The sequence below is a fragment of the Coregonus lavaretus genome (genome assembly GCF_964263955.1).
Source record: "Coregonus lavaretus genome assembly, chromosome: 7".
In the NCBI taxonomy this organism is placed as follows: domain Eukaryota; kingdom Metazoa; phylum Chordata; class Actinopteri; order Salmoniformes; family Salmonidae; genus Coregonus; species Coregonus lavaretus.
Genome location: NC_139994.1, coordinates 32,284,139 through 32,301,207, shown reverse-complemented (window position 1 = coordinate 32,301,207; position 17,069 = coordinate 32,284,139). Strand labels below are relative to the sequence as shown.

Here is a 17,069-nt window from a genome sequence, read left to right as displayed (position 1 = left end):
ATATTATCACGCTACTTAGGTGCCGATACGATATGTATTGCGGGTCTCACAATTCTGTGTATTGTGATTCAATACTGTGATTTTATTGCGATTCGATGTTCCAAACTAATTGCTCACCATATTTCTGCTACAGAGGGACAAGAGAGAGCCATGTGAAGATGAGTTATCAGTCATGGACATAAAAGTACTGAAAGCAAATTGGCTCCCTATTTAAAAAGAAGATGGAGAACAAGCTATGAAGGAAAAATACTGGACTTTTGCTGCAGGTACAGCCAAATAGTGCAAAAATAATATTGCGATATTGAAAAAATTATACGATACCATATATTATCAAAAATAATATTCCGATATGTAACTGTATCGATTTTTTCCCACCATCACTAATATACATACGTACATACACTACCGTTCAAAAGTTTGGGGTCACTTAGAAATGTCCTTGTTTTTGAAAGAAAAGCAAAAAATGTTGTCCATTAAAATATAAAATTGATCATAAATACAGTATAGACATTGTTAATGTTGTAAATGGCTATTGTAGCTGGAAACGGCTGATTTTTAATGGAATATCTACATAGGCGTACAGAGGCCCATTATCAGCAACCATCAGTTCTGTGTTCCAATGGCACGTTGTGTTTGCTAATCCAAGTATCATTTTAAAAGGCTAATTGATCATTAGAAAACCCTTTTGCAATTATGTTAGCACAGCTGAAAACTGTTGTGCTGATTAAAAAAGCAATAAAACTGGCCTCCTTGAGACTACTTGAGTATCTGGAGCATCAGCAATTGTGGGTTCGATTATAGGCTCAAAATGTCAAGAAACAAATAACTTTCTTCTGAAACTCGTCAGTCTATTCTTGTTCTGAGAAATGAAGGCTATTCCATGTGAGAAATTGCCAAGAAACTGAAGATCTCGTACAACGCTGTGTACTACTCGCTTCACAGAACAGCGCAAACTGGCTCTAACCAGAATAAAAAGAGGAGTGGGTGGCCCCGGTGCACAACTGAGCAAGAGGACAAATACATTAGAGTGTCTAGTTTGAGAAACAGACGCCTCACAGGTCCTCAACTGGCAGCTTCATTAAATAGTACCCGCAAAACACCAGTCTCAACGTCAACAGTGAAGAGGCGACTCCGGGATGCTGACCTTCTAGGCAGAGTTGCAAAGAAAAAGCCATATCTCAGACTGGCCAATAAAAAGAAAAGATTAAGATGGGCAAAAGAACACAGACACTGGACAGAGGAAGATTGGAAAAAAGTGTTATGGACAGACAAATCGAAGTTTGAGGTGTTCGGATCACAAAGAAGAGCATTTGTGAGACGCAGACCAAATGAAAAGATGCTGGAGGAGTGCTTGATGCCATCTGTCAAGCATGGTGGAGGCAATGTGATGGTCTGGGGGTGCTTTGGTGGTGGTAAAGTGGGAGATTTGTACAGGGTAAAAGGGATCTTGAAGAAGGAAGGCTATGACATTTTGCAACCATGCCATACCTTATGGACGGTGCTTGATTGGAGCCAATTTCCTCCTACAACAGGTCAATGACCCAAAGCACAGCTCCAAACTATGCAAGAACTATTTAGGGAAGAAGCAGTCAGCTGGTATTCTATCTATAATGGAGTGGCCAGCACAGTCACCGGATCTCAACCCTATTGAGCTGTTGTTGGAGCAGCTTGACCGTATGGTACGTAAGAAGTGCCCATCAAGCCAATCCAACTTGTGGGAGGTGCTTCAGGAAGCATGGGGTGAAATCTCTTCAGATTACCTCAACAAATTGACAACTAAAATGCAAAAGATCTGCAAGGCTGTAATTGCTGCAAATGGAGGATTCTTTGACGAAAGCAAAGTTTGAAGGACAATTATTATTTCTATTAAAAATCATTATTTCTAACCTTGTCAATGACTACATTTCCTATGCATTTTGCTATATTTCCTATTCAAACTCATTTCATGTATGCTTTCATGGAAAACAAGGACATTTCTAAGTGACCCCAAACTTTTGAACGGTAGTGATATATATATATATATACACATATACACACACACACAGTACCAGTCAAAAGTTTGGACACACCTACTCATTCAAGGGTTTTTCTTATTTTTTTAACTATTTTCTACATTGTAGAATAATAGTGAAGACATCAAAACTATGAAATAATACATATGGAATCATTTAGTAACCAAAAAAGTGTTACATCAAAATATATATAATATTTGAGATTCTTCAAATAGCCACCCTTTGCCTTGATAACAGCTTTGCATTCTCTCAACCAGCTTCATGAGGTAGTCACCTGGAATGCATTTCAATTAACAGGTGTGCCTTTTTAAAAGTTAATTTGTGGAATTTCTTTCCTTCTTAATGCGTTTGAGCCAATCAGTTGTGTTGTGACAAGGTAGGGGTGGTATACAAAATATTTCTTTAACACTTTTTTGGTTACTACATGATTCCATGTGTTATTTCATAGTTTTGATGTCTTCACTATTATCCTACAATGTAGAAAATAGTAAAAATTAAGAAAAACCCTTGAATGAGTAGGTGTGTCCAAACTTTTGACTGGTACTGTGTGTGTATATATATATATATATTTGCCTGTTTTGCATGTTATTTTGACATTAATACGTGTCACATATCAGTTTGCAAACAATGAAAAAATATATATAATTTAGTTAAGAAAGCCGCATACAGACATGGTCTCGTTTTTGCTTCCTTGAGTAAGGCAGCTCCAAAATGCAGATGTTTCAGCCTAACTCAGTGCTTTCTGTGGTGGTGGGAGAGCCAGCGGGAAATACAGAGCGTAGGGGTTGGTAATGTTCTCTAGTTGCGCCGTGATTGGCTCAGTGTTCTGTCACTTTTTAGGACACTACATCGCCACAAAATCTACGGGTAGAGCTCGAAAATTCAAGCCCCTTGGGTGCTGCCATAGACTTACATTAGAAGTGCCCATCCAAGAAGGCTCAAGGTCATTGGCCACAGATAAAATGACGTCAAATCACGTTATATCTATCGTAGCTTTGATTGGACTGAACATGTCAACATCATACTTTCAAAATGTTAGCTAGCAAGCTAGAAAGCAGTCATCATCATGAATCAAGTCGACAATCTACTGGCAAATCCTTTTCAATCTTTGTCATATAAAGATAAATTATAGTTAAAACGTATCGGTGCTCATCGGCCATTGGACATAAACATTACACAACAAGTTGGAAATCGCAAAATCAACAATGAGTGGTTTGGAAGGAATCAGTGGCTAACTGCACGCTTTACAAAGCAATAATTAGCCTGCTATTCTGTGGAGAGGGTTTCTGGTCCAAGTCTAGGTTTAAGGGATTATTTTCCAAGCTTAAAAGGATAAACATTAACTCGCCACACACCATGGGCCAGAAAAGGTTGAATACATTGGCAATGCTGTCAATCCAACATGACTTCTGCCACGTTCAAAACAACTGGAAACTCGGAAATCTCAGACTTCAATGAATTCAAATCAAACGTTATTTGCCACATGCACCGAATACAACAGGTGTAGACCTTACAGTGAAATGCTTACTTACAAGTCCTTAACCAACAATGCAGTTTTAAGAAGAAAAAGTAAAAAATAGATAAGTAAAAAAAATAAAAATATTAAAGAGCAGCAGTAAAATAAAATAACAATAGGGAGGGTATCGGTACAGGGGGTACCGGTACAGAGTCAATGTGGGAACAACTGGGAACTCTGGAAAAAAAACTAGCTCTGGTCATCCAACTCGGAATTCCAAGTCGGGAACTCGGGCCTCTTTCTAGAGCTCCGACCTGAAGATCACTGACGTCATAATTCAACCTTGTTTTTTTTCCAGAGTTCCCAGTTGTCTTGAAAGCACTATAAATCCAGGGAATGCCAGACTTTGATGACAAAATTTGTCCACAAGAAGGACCGCCGCGCCACCTTCAGGTTCAAGTGAGCACAGCACAACAAGGTGAGTCCAAAATTGTTGTGTGCTGCTGCATAAGTTATATAATATGCCAGGGAGATATTTACTGTAGCTAAGAAAGTAATACTAAGTGTATGTTGTGTAGTAAGCCCATGTGCCTCACCCTAATAATTTGGTACCGTTCCCCCTCATAACTTAGCCTACTGTTCTGACTTAGTGGTGCACATGTAGCCTCTAGCCTGTTTTAGAGAAATGTAATCATTGAATATTGTAAGAGCTTTCATTGTCTGCTTTTATGCCCCCTTTATTTATCCTACGGTTCTGACTTTGTGTACAGGGAGAATACTGTAAGAACGGCCCATGTTCTGAATTCTGTCGCTGTACATTTCAAAAGGGTTGAACAAATAGTTACATTGACTACGTCCGTCCTAGCTCGCTTAATCGGAATTACGTATTGCTCGTCGTTCCCTTAGTAGTTTGTACATCTCAACTGTCAGTAGAAACCACATTTGTATAAGCAAGTCAATTTTTTAAGAAGGCAGTAAATGACGCTGAATGAACTGTTTCACTGCCGGACAAGGCTCCGCTGATAGCCAGGTGTAGCGGTGGTAAGGATTCACTCCATGGTGCTGAAAAGAAAGCTCTGCTGTTGGGACAGCTTTATGTAGGCCCTAACAGTTTGTGGGCACCGTTTGTCACCGTTATAGTGCAATTAATGTATTGTTTACTGTTGTGTAGTGGCTTTGCTGGCATGCATCTAAAATAATTGTTTGGGTTTGCCCCACCAAGATTTACATGCTAAAAATCGACACTGGTTATATATAACCTCCCGAGTGGCGCAGTGGTCTAAGGCACTGCATCGCCACTAGAGATCCTGGTTCGAATCCAGGCTCTGTCGTAGCCGGCTGCGACCGGGAGACCCATGGGGCGGCGCACAATTGGCCCAGCGTCGTCCAGGGTAGGGGAGGGAATGGCCGGCAGGGATGTAGCTCAGTTGGTAGAGCATGGCGTTTGCAACGCCAGGGTTGTGGGTTCGATTCCCATGGGGGGCCAGTATGAAAAAATATATATAATGTATGCACTCACTAACTGTAAGTCGCTCTGGTTAAGAGCGTCTGTTAAATGACTAAAACGTAATGTAAATGTAATATGTGTGTGTCTGTCGTTCTGTGTGTGTGCATGTGTCTGTGCGTGCATGTGTGTCTCTCACCTCCAGAGTGGTCAGCACAATCTTCTCCACAGAGGAGAAGTAGGCCTCCCAAAGGAACTGGGTCTGCTGCCTCAGAGCTAGGATCTTATCCTGATGGATGGAGCGCACCGTGGACGGGATCTGGATGTGAGGAAGGGGGACACGGTTAGAGAGAATGGAGAGAGGATGATGGCAGGGAGAGGATGGAGGGATGAGGGCGTGGAGAGGGGGGGTGTAGCGATGAGTGAGGGGGGGACAACGTACCATGGTCAGTCAGCGAGAGGGGGTCGAGGAAGGGAGGGAGGGAGGGGGGAAACATGGAGGGACTAACTGAACTTGTCCAATAACAAATGCCCGTTTTCATGTTCGCTACGGTGTGCCTTTAATGGACCCAGTGAGTGGACTCTCTTACCAATCAATGACAGTCATCAATCAGTTAATCAGGGAGAACCAATAGCAGTACAGGAGGATGGAGGGGGTTAAGGGGTTGATGTGTTGTGTGTGTGTCGTACCTGCAGCAGGAGCCTCTCGTCCCCGATGACGGCCGCCGTGTTCCAGTTGATGATCTCAGAGAAGGGCAGCTCCCAGCCGTTACTCAGCATCACAGGCACACAGGCTGCCTAAAGACAGATATATACAAGACAGGAATTGTAAAAGTATTCTTCTCTCTCATTCACACACACACCGTCTCCTCTCTAGAAGAGTGGACAGCCAGACTCAGTGGTGTGAGTCACAGTGAACGCGTAGGAGAGAGGAGAGGGAGAGACAAGTGTATACTTTCTGTGGAGAAGTGTGCACTAATATTAGAGGTGATGACGGAGCACTTCAGAGCGTGGAAGTAGATAGAGTTTGAGGTGGGAGTAAGTGCACTCTCAGTGAGGAAGTGTGCGATAAAGTGTGCGACAGGTGAGAGGTAAAGGTTACGCAGTGTGCAGCGGTTGGATGGAATCTGACAAGTGGATACGCTGTAGGGTTGGAGTGAAGGGCAAAAGTGTGCAGCAGTTGAGTGGTATATGGAAAGTGTATATGGAGTGGGAGTAAGTGTGCTTAAAAGTGTGTGGTAAGCATGTGGTATAGAAGAGGTTATGAGTGTGTGAGTGTTCTGTGGTTGGACAATACTTGGTGGAGACGTATGGAGTAGGAGTAAGTGTGCACTTACAAGTGTGGTAATGAAGTGTGTATATAAGAGAGTGTAAGGGTTATGTGATACTTGGGAGGAGATAAACTAGAGTGGGTGGGAGGGAGTAAAAATGCACTTCCAGTGTAAAAAATAGTGAAGTTGCAATATAAGTAGTTTCACTGTGTGAGAATCACAGTGTGGGAGTATAAATCATGCAGCAGTGGTGATGGGGGGAAAAAAATATTGCAATATTATTTGAATACTTTGACTCCAAGTTTTGGAGTCAGGTAGCGTTAGATGGCGCAAGTCAGCTGTACCGGTGCCAAAGTCCTGTATTTTTCATCCTATAGCTTGTTGTCAATCGTTTTATTTTTAAATAGTGAGAAAACATGTTTTCAGCACTTATTTCCATGACTGATCAAAACTCATTTTATCACGCTCTTTTGTCTCTTGGCAGCAGACATATACAGTGAGGGAAAAAAGTATTTGATCCCCTGCTGATTTTGTACGTTTGCCCACTGACAAAGAAATGATCAGTCTATAATTTTAATGGTAGGTTTATTTGAACAGTGAGAGACAGAATGACAACAAAAAAATCCAGAAAAACGCATTTAAAAAATGTTATAAATTGATTTGCATTTTAATGAGGGAAATAAGTATTTGACCCCTCTGCAAAACATGACTTAGTACTTGGTGGCAAAACCCTTGTTAGCAATCACAGAGATCAGATGTTTCTTGTAGTTGGCCACCAGGTTTGCACACATCTCAGGAGGGATTTTGTCCCACTCCTCTTTGCAGATCTTCTCCAAGTCATTAAGGTTTCGAGGCTGACGTTTGGCAACTCGAACCTTCAGCTCCCTCCACAGATTTTCTATGGGATTAAGGTCTGGAGACTGGCTAGGCCACTCCAGGACCTTAATGTGCTTCTTCTTGAGCCACTCCTTTGTTGCCTTGGCCGTGTGTTTTGGGTCATTGTCATGCTGGAATACCCATCCACGACCCATTTTCAATGCCCTGGCTGAGGGAAGGAGGTTCTCACCCAAGATTTGATGGTACATGGCCCCGTCCATCGTCCCTTTGATGCGGTGAAGTTGTCCTGTCCCCTTAGCAGAAAAACACCCCCAAAGCATAATGTTTCCACCTCCATGTTTGACGGTGGGGATGGTGTTCTTGGGGTCATAGGCAGCCTTCCTCCTCCTCCAAACACGGCGAGTTGAGTTGACGCCAAAGAGCTCCATTTTGGTCTTATCTGACCACAATACTTTCACCCAGTTCTCCTCTGAATCATTCAGATGTTCATTGGCAAACTTCAGACGGGCATGTATATGTGCTTTCTTGAGCAGGGGGACCTTGTGGGCGCTGCAGGATTTCAGTCCTTCACGGCGTAGTGTGTTACCAATTGTTTTCTTGGTGACTATGGTCCCAGCTGCCTTGAGATCATTGACAATATCCTCCCGTGTAGTTCTGGGCTGATTCCTCACCGTTCTCATGATCATTGCAACTCCACGAGGTGAGATCTTGAATGGAGCCCCAGGCCGAGGGAGATTGACAGTTATTTTGTGTTTCTTCCACTTGCGAATAATCGCACCAACTGTTGTCACCTTCTCACCAAGCTGCTTGGCGATGGTCTTGTAGCCCATTCCAGCATTGTGTAGGTCTACAATCTTGTCCCTGACATCTTTGGAGAGCTCTTTGGTCTTGGCCATGGTGGAGTTTGGAATCTGATTGATTGATTGCTTGCTTCTGTGGACAGGTGTCTTTTATACAGGTAACAAGCTGAGATTAGGAGCACTCCCTTTAAGAGTGTGCTCCTAATCTCAGCTCGTTACCTGTATAAAAGACACCTGGGAGCCAGAAATCTTTCTGATTGAGAGGGGGTCACTTTTTCCCTCACTGTAGAGAGCAATATGTTTGGAACATCAAATGGCAATAAAATCACAGTATCGAATCGCAATACATATAGAATCATGAGAATCGCAATTCCCAGCCCTACAGCACAGGTGTTGGGATATAAAGGTGTGTGTGTGTGTGTCGAAGCCCACTGAACTGCAGCGCCTCCAGGAATCGTGTGTGTGTGTGTGTGTGTGTGTGTGTATGTGTACGGGCCCACTCACTTGCAGTGCCTCTAGGAAGCGAAAGGATCCCAGGCGTCTGCCCCGAGGCACCAGGCAGAAAGTGGAGTTGTGCAGCATCTCTCTGTAGTCATATCTGTGGAGCAACACACACACAAACATGGTCAGTACACCACATACGGTCAGTACATGTCACACACACAAACATGGTCAGTACGTCACACACGGTCAGTACATGTCTCACACACACAAAGTAGAGGCTGTCAGGTTTCTCTCCTATAGTCAGTCATACACCCTCAGGACCAAACGTACAGTGCCTTCAGAAAGTATTCATACCCCTTGACTTGACTATAAGTGCTTTCCACACCTGGATTGGGCAACATTTGTCCATTGTTCTTTTAAAAAGTATTAAAGCTCTGTCAAAATGGTTGCTAGACAACCATTTTCAGGTCTTGCCATAGACTTTGAAGTAGATTTAAGTCAAAACTATAACTCGGCCACTCAGGAACATTCACCAACTTCTTGGTTAGCAACTCCAGTGTAGATTTGGCCTTGTGTTTTAGGTTATTGTCCTGCTGAAAGGTGAAATAATCTCCCAGTGTCTGGTGGAAAGCAGACTGATCCAGGTTTTCCTCTAGGATTTTCCCTGTGCTTAGCTCCATTCCTTTTAATATTTATCCTGAAAAACTCCCTAGTCCTTAACGATTACAAGTATACCCATAACATGATGCAGCCACCACTATGCTTGAAAATATGTAGAGTGGTACTCAATAATGTGTTGGATTTGCCCCAAACATAATACTTTGTATTTAGGACAAAAAGTTAATCGCTTTGCCACATTTTTTGCAGTATTACTTTAGTGCCTTGTTGCAAACAGGATGCATGTTTTGGAATGTTTTATTCTGTACAGGCTTCCTTCTTTTCACTCTGTCATTTAGTTTAGCATTGTGGAGTAACTACAATGTTGTTGATTCATCCTTAGTTTTCTCCTATCACAGCCATTAAACTAACTGTTTTAAAGCCACCATTGGCCTTATGTTGAAATCCCTGAGCAGTTTCCTTCTCTGGCAACTGAGTTAGGAAGGACGCCTGTATCTTTGTAGTGACTGGATGTATTGATACACCATCCAAAGTGTAATTAATAACTTCAGCATGCTCAAAGGGATATTCAATGTCAGATTTCTATATTTCTACCCATCTACCAATAGATGCCCTTCTTTGTGAGGCATTGGAAACCCTCCCTGGTCTGTGTTTGAATCTGTGTTTGAAATTCACTGCTCGACTGAGGGACCTTACAGATAATTGTATGTGTGAGGTACAGAGATGAGGTAGCCATTCAAAAATAATTGTTAAACACTTATTGCACACAGAGCGAGTCCATGCAACTTATGTGACTTGCTAAGAAAATGTTTACTCCTGAACTTATTTAGGCTTGCCTTAACAAAGGGGTTGAATACTTGTAATTTTGTATTAATTTGTAAAAAATTTGAAAAACATAATTCCACTTTGACATGATTGGGTGTTGTGTGTAGGCCAGTGACAAAAAAAAGCTCAATTTAATCCATTTTAAATTCAGGCTGTAACACAACAAAATGTGGAAAAAGTAAAGGGGTGTGAATATTTTGTATTCACAGTACTAGCTAAGCTCACCTTACTGAATAGAATACACTCACACTCGCATAACAGATCACACACCCCAGTATACAGTAAGTCCCTCAGCTCCATCCTGTAACATCAATCATATACAGGTACGGACAGAGGACAGAAATCTCTCAATTTCTCCATCACAAAACACACATTTTCCTAGGGATTCTCACTGCAGTGCAATTCCTCATCTCCCTCTTGCTCCCTCCATCCCACTCCTCTATCTCCTCTCTCCTTCCCTCTAAATCTCCAGTGAGGTGTGCCTTATTGCTATTCAAACAGAATGATCAACCCTGCCAGGGGTAATGAGCTGAGTGACACCTGCTACCAAGATGCAAGCTGCTGCTTAATCAGCCACGAGGGGGGAAGGGGGGGGGGGGGGGGGGGGGGGGGGGTACACACTAGAGGTCTGTGTGTGTGTGTGTGTGTGCGCTCCAGAGAGCAGGAGCAGTGTGTACACACCCGAGTGAATTCACACACTCAGGGTGGCAGAGAGAGTAGGTACACAGACAGCCATTTACTGGGGCTTTAACCTCTACTAGGCCCAGGAGAAAGACTTTCTGCCCATCTTTCTCGTTCTCCTCTCCTGTCATTGGGAGAGTCTCAATTGCATTTCCTTGATTCCTCTTCTCTACTCGCCTCCTTCTCAAAACCAATTTGATGAGAAGGTCAGAGGTCCCTCCACTCTGGCCTTCTCATCCAATTGGTTTTGAGAAAGAGGTGGGGAGAGGATGTGTGGGATCAAGGAAATGCATTCGAGATTCTCCCATTGCCTTCCTGTTCAATTCTCTTAAATCACATTTATAAAGCCCTTTTCACATCATCAGTTGTCACAAAGTGCTTTTCAAATCTCCTCTATTCACTTTCTCCTCACTTTTCTCTCCCTCATGCACTACCCTCCCACTTACCCTCCTTACTCACTCTCCCCTTACCTCTCTCCCTCCCATTATAGCCACTACTGCAGAACTTGCAAGGGAGTGTGAGCGGGCTAAAGACAAGTCCTTCAGGTTATGAGGTTAAAAGAGTGGAGAGGCAGAAAATCATTTCTCATTTAGCACGGTCTATATGGGGTGAAGGTGAAAGGACACAGTCCTTCTCTCTATCCCCCGCTCTCTCTCACCCCATTCATAATGCCATGAGTGTGGAAACACCCAGTATGCAGTGGGATGATGGCCATTTACTGACACTAACGGAAGTGTGTGTGTGTGTGTGTGTGTGTGTGTGTCTGTGCGTACTCACACCACACATAGGCTCACCTAAGATGCAGAGGGACACATCTACTGCTAGGATTCAAAGCACATACAAACAGGCACACACATTCGCTCTCGCCAACACACACACACAAGGCAAGAACTAATAATGGCCAGCGCACCGCACTAGTCAGTGCTGAAAGTCACATGTATAAAACATAGTCAGCCCATAACATGCATTACACAGACACACCTCGGTGGCCAGGAGCGGAGTAGCGGACGACAGCTGCACACCCAAGCATTGACATTCTATCACCTGCCGATGGAGACAGAGATGGGGCACACACATATTTCTGCACCAGCTGTCTCCCTGTACAGTGCTGCCTCCCTCCCGCCCCTCCCTGCCTTAATGCCATAAAATATCAATTTGACAAACTCTGACCTAAAAAGCTGTAGCGTCTCCCTCCCGAGCACATCTGTTTTTTGAGTTAAAGTTAAAGATAAGATGTGCCCTTGGCATTAGGATATCAGTGCCTGCTCAGAGAAAGCATTTGTAAGCAAAGCCTCAGTAGAGTAAGGACGTACTGCGCCATCTGATATGATAGCCTGGTCAGTTTAGATATGATAGTCTGGTCCCGTGTAGCTCAGTTGGTAGAGCATGGCGTTTGCAACGCCAGGGTTGTGGGTTCGTTTCGCACGGGGGACCAGTATGATTTTTTTTTATTATGCACTCACTAACTGTAAGTCGCTCTGGATAAGAGCGTCTGCTAAATGACTAAGATGTAAATGGTCAGTAGACTAACACAGCAAATGTTTGGTTTAGTTCATTTGGAGTGATGGATCTCTAAAAAGTCCACGTATGTAGTTAAAGTGAAGGATTAAATTGAATTTTTAGCTGGAGAAAACTCCAACACGGTTGCTGAGGTGAAGGATTCAATAGAAGCCTTAGTGGGGAGGAAACGCCATCTGTAGCTCATTTATGAGCTGAAATGGCACACTTGCTAGGGTGAAAACTGTGATTGGAGCCTTAGCTGGAGGAATTGTTGCATTTCCATTGTTGTTGTCGTTGCACTTGCATTCAGTTGCATCTATGAATCACGTTATTATTATGAATAGTATTGACGTCAAACGGGAGAACCAAGGACACAGGTGATTCCTAATGTTGTGAGATTCTCGCTAGTGTTTACAGAACAATTGGTTCTTAGAGATTAGGAGCAGGACCTGCAATTGTAACAGTAAGCAACTAACAAAATGGATGACTGCAGTGTAGCCATTATGAGTACATGATGTATGGATTGCTAAGGCATAAGAATATGAAAGTGTGTATTCTTATTTTACATTTATGTAGTTCTGTACCTGTCTATCAATGTTATGTATGATTTGATTTGATGTAGTTCTGTCCTTCAGCTGTAATTGTCTAATAATGTTACTGAGTGGCTACGGATACAGAGTTTTATATCCCAATTTGCCCAGGGTAGAAATACAGATATTTCTGCGCATGTGCAGAGTTCCCACGTAGCCGAATTCCCATTCCGCTGCCTACGTAGCTGCAATGCTGAGTGCTCCGCTGCTGCTCCCCACTCCTTAAGCGCCTTGGTCTGTTTTTTTACACAAAATACATTATCAACATGTACATACAAACTTTGCTGTCAGTATTGCAAACATAAGCGTGACACAAACAGGCAGTCTGGCAATTTCATATTTTTCTTAGCTGCTGAGTTACATGCAGCTATTTAGTCTTGCCACGATATCAGCATATACAGTGCATTCGTTAAGTATTCAGACCCATTGACTTTTTCCACATTTTGTTACGTTACAGCCTTAATCTAAAATTGATTAAATAAATAAAAATCCTCAATCTACACACAATACCCCATAATGACAACGCGAAAACATGTTTTAAGAGGTTTTTGCAAAACAGAAATAACTTATTTTCAGACCCTTTGCTATGAGACTCAAAATTGAGCTCAGGTGCATCCTGTTTCCATTGATCATCCTTGAGAAGTTTCTATAACTTGATTGGAGTCCACCTGTGGTAAATTCAATTGATTGGACATGATTTGGAAAGGCACACGCACCTGTCTATATAAGGTCCCACAGTTGACAGTGCAAAAACCAAGCCATGAGGTCGAAGGAAATGTCTGTAGCGCTCCAAGACAGGATTGTGTCAAGGCACAGATCTGGGGAAGGGTACCAAAACATTTCAGCAGCATTGAAGGTCCCCAAGAACACAGTGGCCTCAATCATTCTTAAATGGAAGACATTTGGAACCACCAAGACTCTTCCTAGAGCTGGCCGCCTGGCTTACTGAGCAATCAGGGGAGAAGGGCCTTGGTCAGGGAGGTGACCTAGAACACGATGCTCACTCTGACAGAGCTCCAGAGTACCTCTATGGAGATGGGAGAACCTTCCAGAAGGACAACCATCTCTGCAGCACTCCACCAATCAGGCCTTTACGGTACAGTGGCCAGACGGAAGCCACTCCTCAGTAAAAGGCACATGACAGCCCGCTTTGAGTTTGCCAAAAGGTACCTAAAGGACTTTCAGACCATGCGAAACAAGATTCTCTGGTCTGATGAAACCAAGATTGAACTTTTTGGCCTGCATGCCAAGCGTCACGTCTGGAAGAAACCTGGCACCATCCCTACGGTGAAACATGGTGGTGGTGGCAGCATCATCCTGTGGGGATGTTTTTCTGCGGCAGGGACTGGGAGACTAGTCCGGATCGAGGGAAAGATGAACGGAGCAAAGTACAGAGAGATCCTTGATGAAAACCTGCTCCAGAGCACTCAGGACCTCAGACTGGGGCGAAGGTTCACCTTCCAACAGGACAATGACCCTAAGCACACAGCCAAGACAACGCAGGAGTGGCTTCGGGACAAGTCTCTGAATGTCCTTGAGTGGCCCAGCCAGAGCCCGGACTTGAACCCGATCGAACATCTCTGGAGAGACCGGAAAATAGCTGTGCAGCGACGCTCCCCATCCAACCGGACAGAGCTTGAGAGGATCTGCAGAGAAGAATAGGAGAAACTCCTCAAATACAGGTGTGCCAAGCTTGTAGCGTCATACTCAAGAGGGTCTGAATACTTATGTAAATAAGGTACTTCTATTTTTGTATTTAATTTTTATTTGCAACAATTTCTAAAAACCATTTTTCGCTTTCTCATTATGGGGTATTGTGTGTAGATAGCTGAGGACTTTTTATTATTTATTTAATCGATTTTAGAATAAGGCTGTAACGTAACAAAATGTGGAAAAAGTCATAGGGTCTGAATACTTTCCGAAGGCACTGTATATAAAATTATATTGGTTGCAAGAATTGTATATAATAACTTAAAATTGAAAAATTCTAAGTTTTGAATCCAGTGTCGTTTTGTGCATCAGTTCATGTGCCATGGAATCGATATATCAAAAATCTCTTCCCAACTGTTTTGCAATCTATATAGCACAGCTGTAAATTTTTTGGTCCTTAAATGAAACTGGTATACTTTTTTTATTGATCACAATTTTCTTTAGCCAATTTTGGTCTTTAATGCAGGGCCGACAGACAAGTTCCTTACTTTCTCCCCCTTCCACTTGCCTCTTCCATTTTTGCAGTAATGCTGAAATTATTTTCCATACATTTTTGTTAGCTGCACGTGTGACATAACTCCACCAGTCCTATTTATTATATATACAGTGGGGAAAAAAAGTATTTAGTCAGCCAACAATTGAGCAAGTTCTCCCACTTAAAAAGATGAGAGAGGCCTGTAATTTTCATCATAGGTACAAGTCAACTATGACAGACACATTTTTTATGAATTTATTTGCAAATTATGGTGGAAAATAAGTATTTGGTCACCTACAAACAAGCAAGATTTCTGGCTCTCACAGACCTGTAACTTCTTCTTTAAGAGGCTCCTCTCTCCTCCACTCGTTACCTGTATTAATGGCACCTGTTTGAACTTATCAGTATAAAAGACACCTGTCCACAACCTCAAACAGTCACACTCCAAACTCCACTATGGCCAAGACCAAAGAGCTGTCAAAGGACACCAGAAACAAAATTGTAGACCTGCACCAGGCTGGGAAGACTGAATCTGCAATAGGTAAGCAGCTTGGTTTGAAGAAATCAACTGTGGGAGCAATTATTAGGAAATGGAAGACATACAAGACCACTGATAATCACCCTCGATCTGGGGTACCACACAAGATCTCACCCCGTGGGGTCAAAATGATCACAAGAACGGTGAGCAAAAATCCCAGAACCACACGGGAGGACCTAGTGAATGACCTGCAGAGTGCTGGGACCAAAGTAACAAAGCCTACCATCAGTAACACACTACGCCGCCAGGGACTCAATGATACCAAAATATAACTTTTTGGTAAAAACTCAACTCGTCGTGTTTGGAGGACAAAGAATGCTGAGTTGCATCCAAAGAACACCATACCTACTGTGAAGCATGGGGGTGGAAACATCATGCTTTGGGGCTGTTTTTCTGCAAAGGGACCAGGACGACTGATCCGTGTAAAGGAAAGAATGAATGGGGCCATGTATCGTGAGATTTTGAGTGAAAACCTCCTTCCATCAGCAAGGGCATTGAAGATGAAATGTGGCTGGGTCTTTCAGCATGACAATGATCCCAAACACACCGCCCGGGCAACGAAGGAATGGCTTCGTAAGAAGCATTTCAAGGTCCTGGAGTGGCCTAGCCAGTCTCCAGATCTCATCCCCATAGAAAATCTTTGGAGGGAGTTGAAAGTCCGTGTTGCCCAGCGACAGCCCTAAAACATCACTGCTCTAGAGGAGATCTGCATGGAGGAATGGGCCAAAATACCAGCAACAGTGTGTGAAAACCTTGTGAAGACTTACAGAAAACGTTTGACCTGTGTCATTGCCAACAAAGGGTATATAACAAAGTATTGAGAAACTTTTGTTATTGACCAAATACTTATTTTCCACCATAATTTGCAAATAAATTCATTAAAAATCCTACAATGTGATTTTCTGGATATTTTTTTCTCATTTTGTCTGTCATAGTTGACGTGTACCTATAATGAAAATTACAGGCCTCTCTCATCTTTTTAAGTGGGAGAACTTGCACAATTGGTGGCTGACTAAATACTTTTTTCCCCACTTTTTTTTGTATCAATTAGTATTTGAGTTTAACCATAATATTTGTTGTAATATTTATTCTGTATTTTCTGGTAGATTAAACTGAAATTGCAACCACTTTATTGGCTTGTATTAAAAATAGCGATATTTTGGAGATAATTTCATTTTCAAATAACCAAAAGTCAGAGGTTGTAATCTGAATAAAGGGAAAAGGCCATTCTTGAACACAGGTGAGACATTCTTACTAATCTACTAGAGAACCATTTAAGTATAACTTTTGTATGACTGAAGCCTTTAGTGAGAGGTCTAATGTTTTAATATTTAATAATTTCTGCCCTCCGAATTCATATTCATTACATAAATAGGCCCGTTTAATTTTGTCTGTCTTGCCGTTCCAAATAAAATGGAATCGTTTTTTGCTCATATCATTTACAAAAACAAGTCGCTAGGTGTAGGCAAGGCCATAAGCAAATAGGTAAACTGGGATATGACTAAAGAGTTAATCAGGGTGACTTTTCCACAAATAGACAGGTATATTCCTTTCCATGGTAGCACGATCTTATTATTTATTATTGTGGAGGGATCCAAATTGTGGATTTAAAATAAAACATGGATCATCAGTGTACAATGAACCCTTTGTTTTTAAGCCCTGGATTTCTAGGCCCTTGATATTTTTGTTGGATCTGATTTTAATAGCTAACATTTCAATGGCCATAATAAATAGATATGCCGATAGTGGAAAACCTTGTTAACTCTGACAGTTTAAAACTTTCTGAGAAGTAGCCATTATTTACTATTTTACACCTAGGGTTACTATACATAACTTTAACCCATTGTATAAGAGATTCCCCAAAATTG

At 42.3% G+C, this 17,069-nt stretch overlaps 1 protein-coding gene across 1 annotated transcript in view; it reads right to left on the bottom strand.

Annotated features, from left to right (window-relative positions):
* LOC311132119 (exostosin-1b-like) overlaps window positions 1-17,069 on the bottom strand; it is a 139,396-nt gene that overhangs the window by 49,951 nt on the left and 72,376 nt on the right. Inside the window, exons 2-4 of the mRNA XM_084165323.1 lie at window positions 8,325-8,418; window positions 5,603-5,710; window positions 5,112-5,231 (exon numbers count right to left, since the gene is read on the bottom strand). Of these exons, the coding sequence (XP_084021449.1) occupies window positions 5,112-5,231; window positions 5,603-5,710; window positions 8,325-8,418 (322 nt within the window). The remainder of the gene's footprint in view (window positions 1-5,111; window positions 5,232-5,602; window positions 5,711-8,324; window positions 8,419-17,069) is intronic.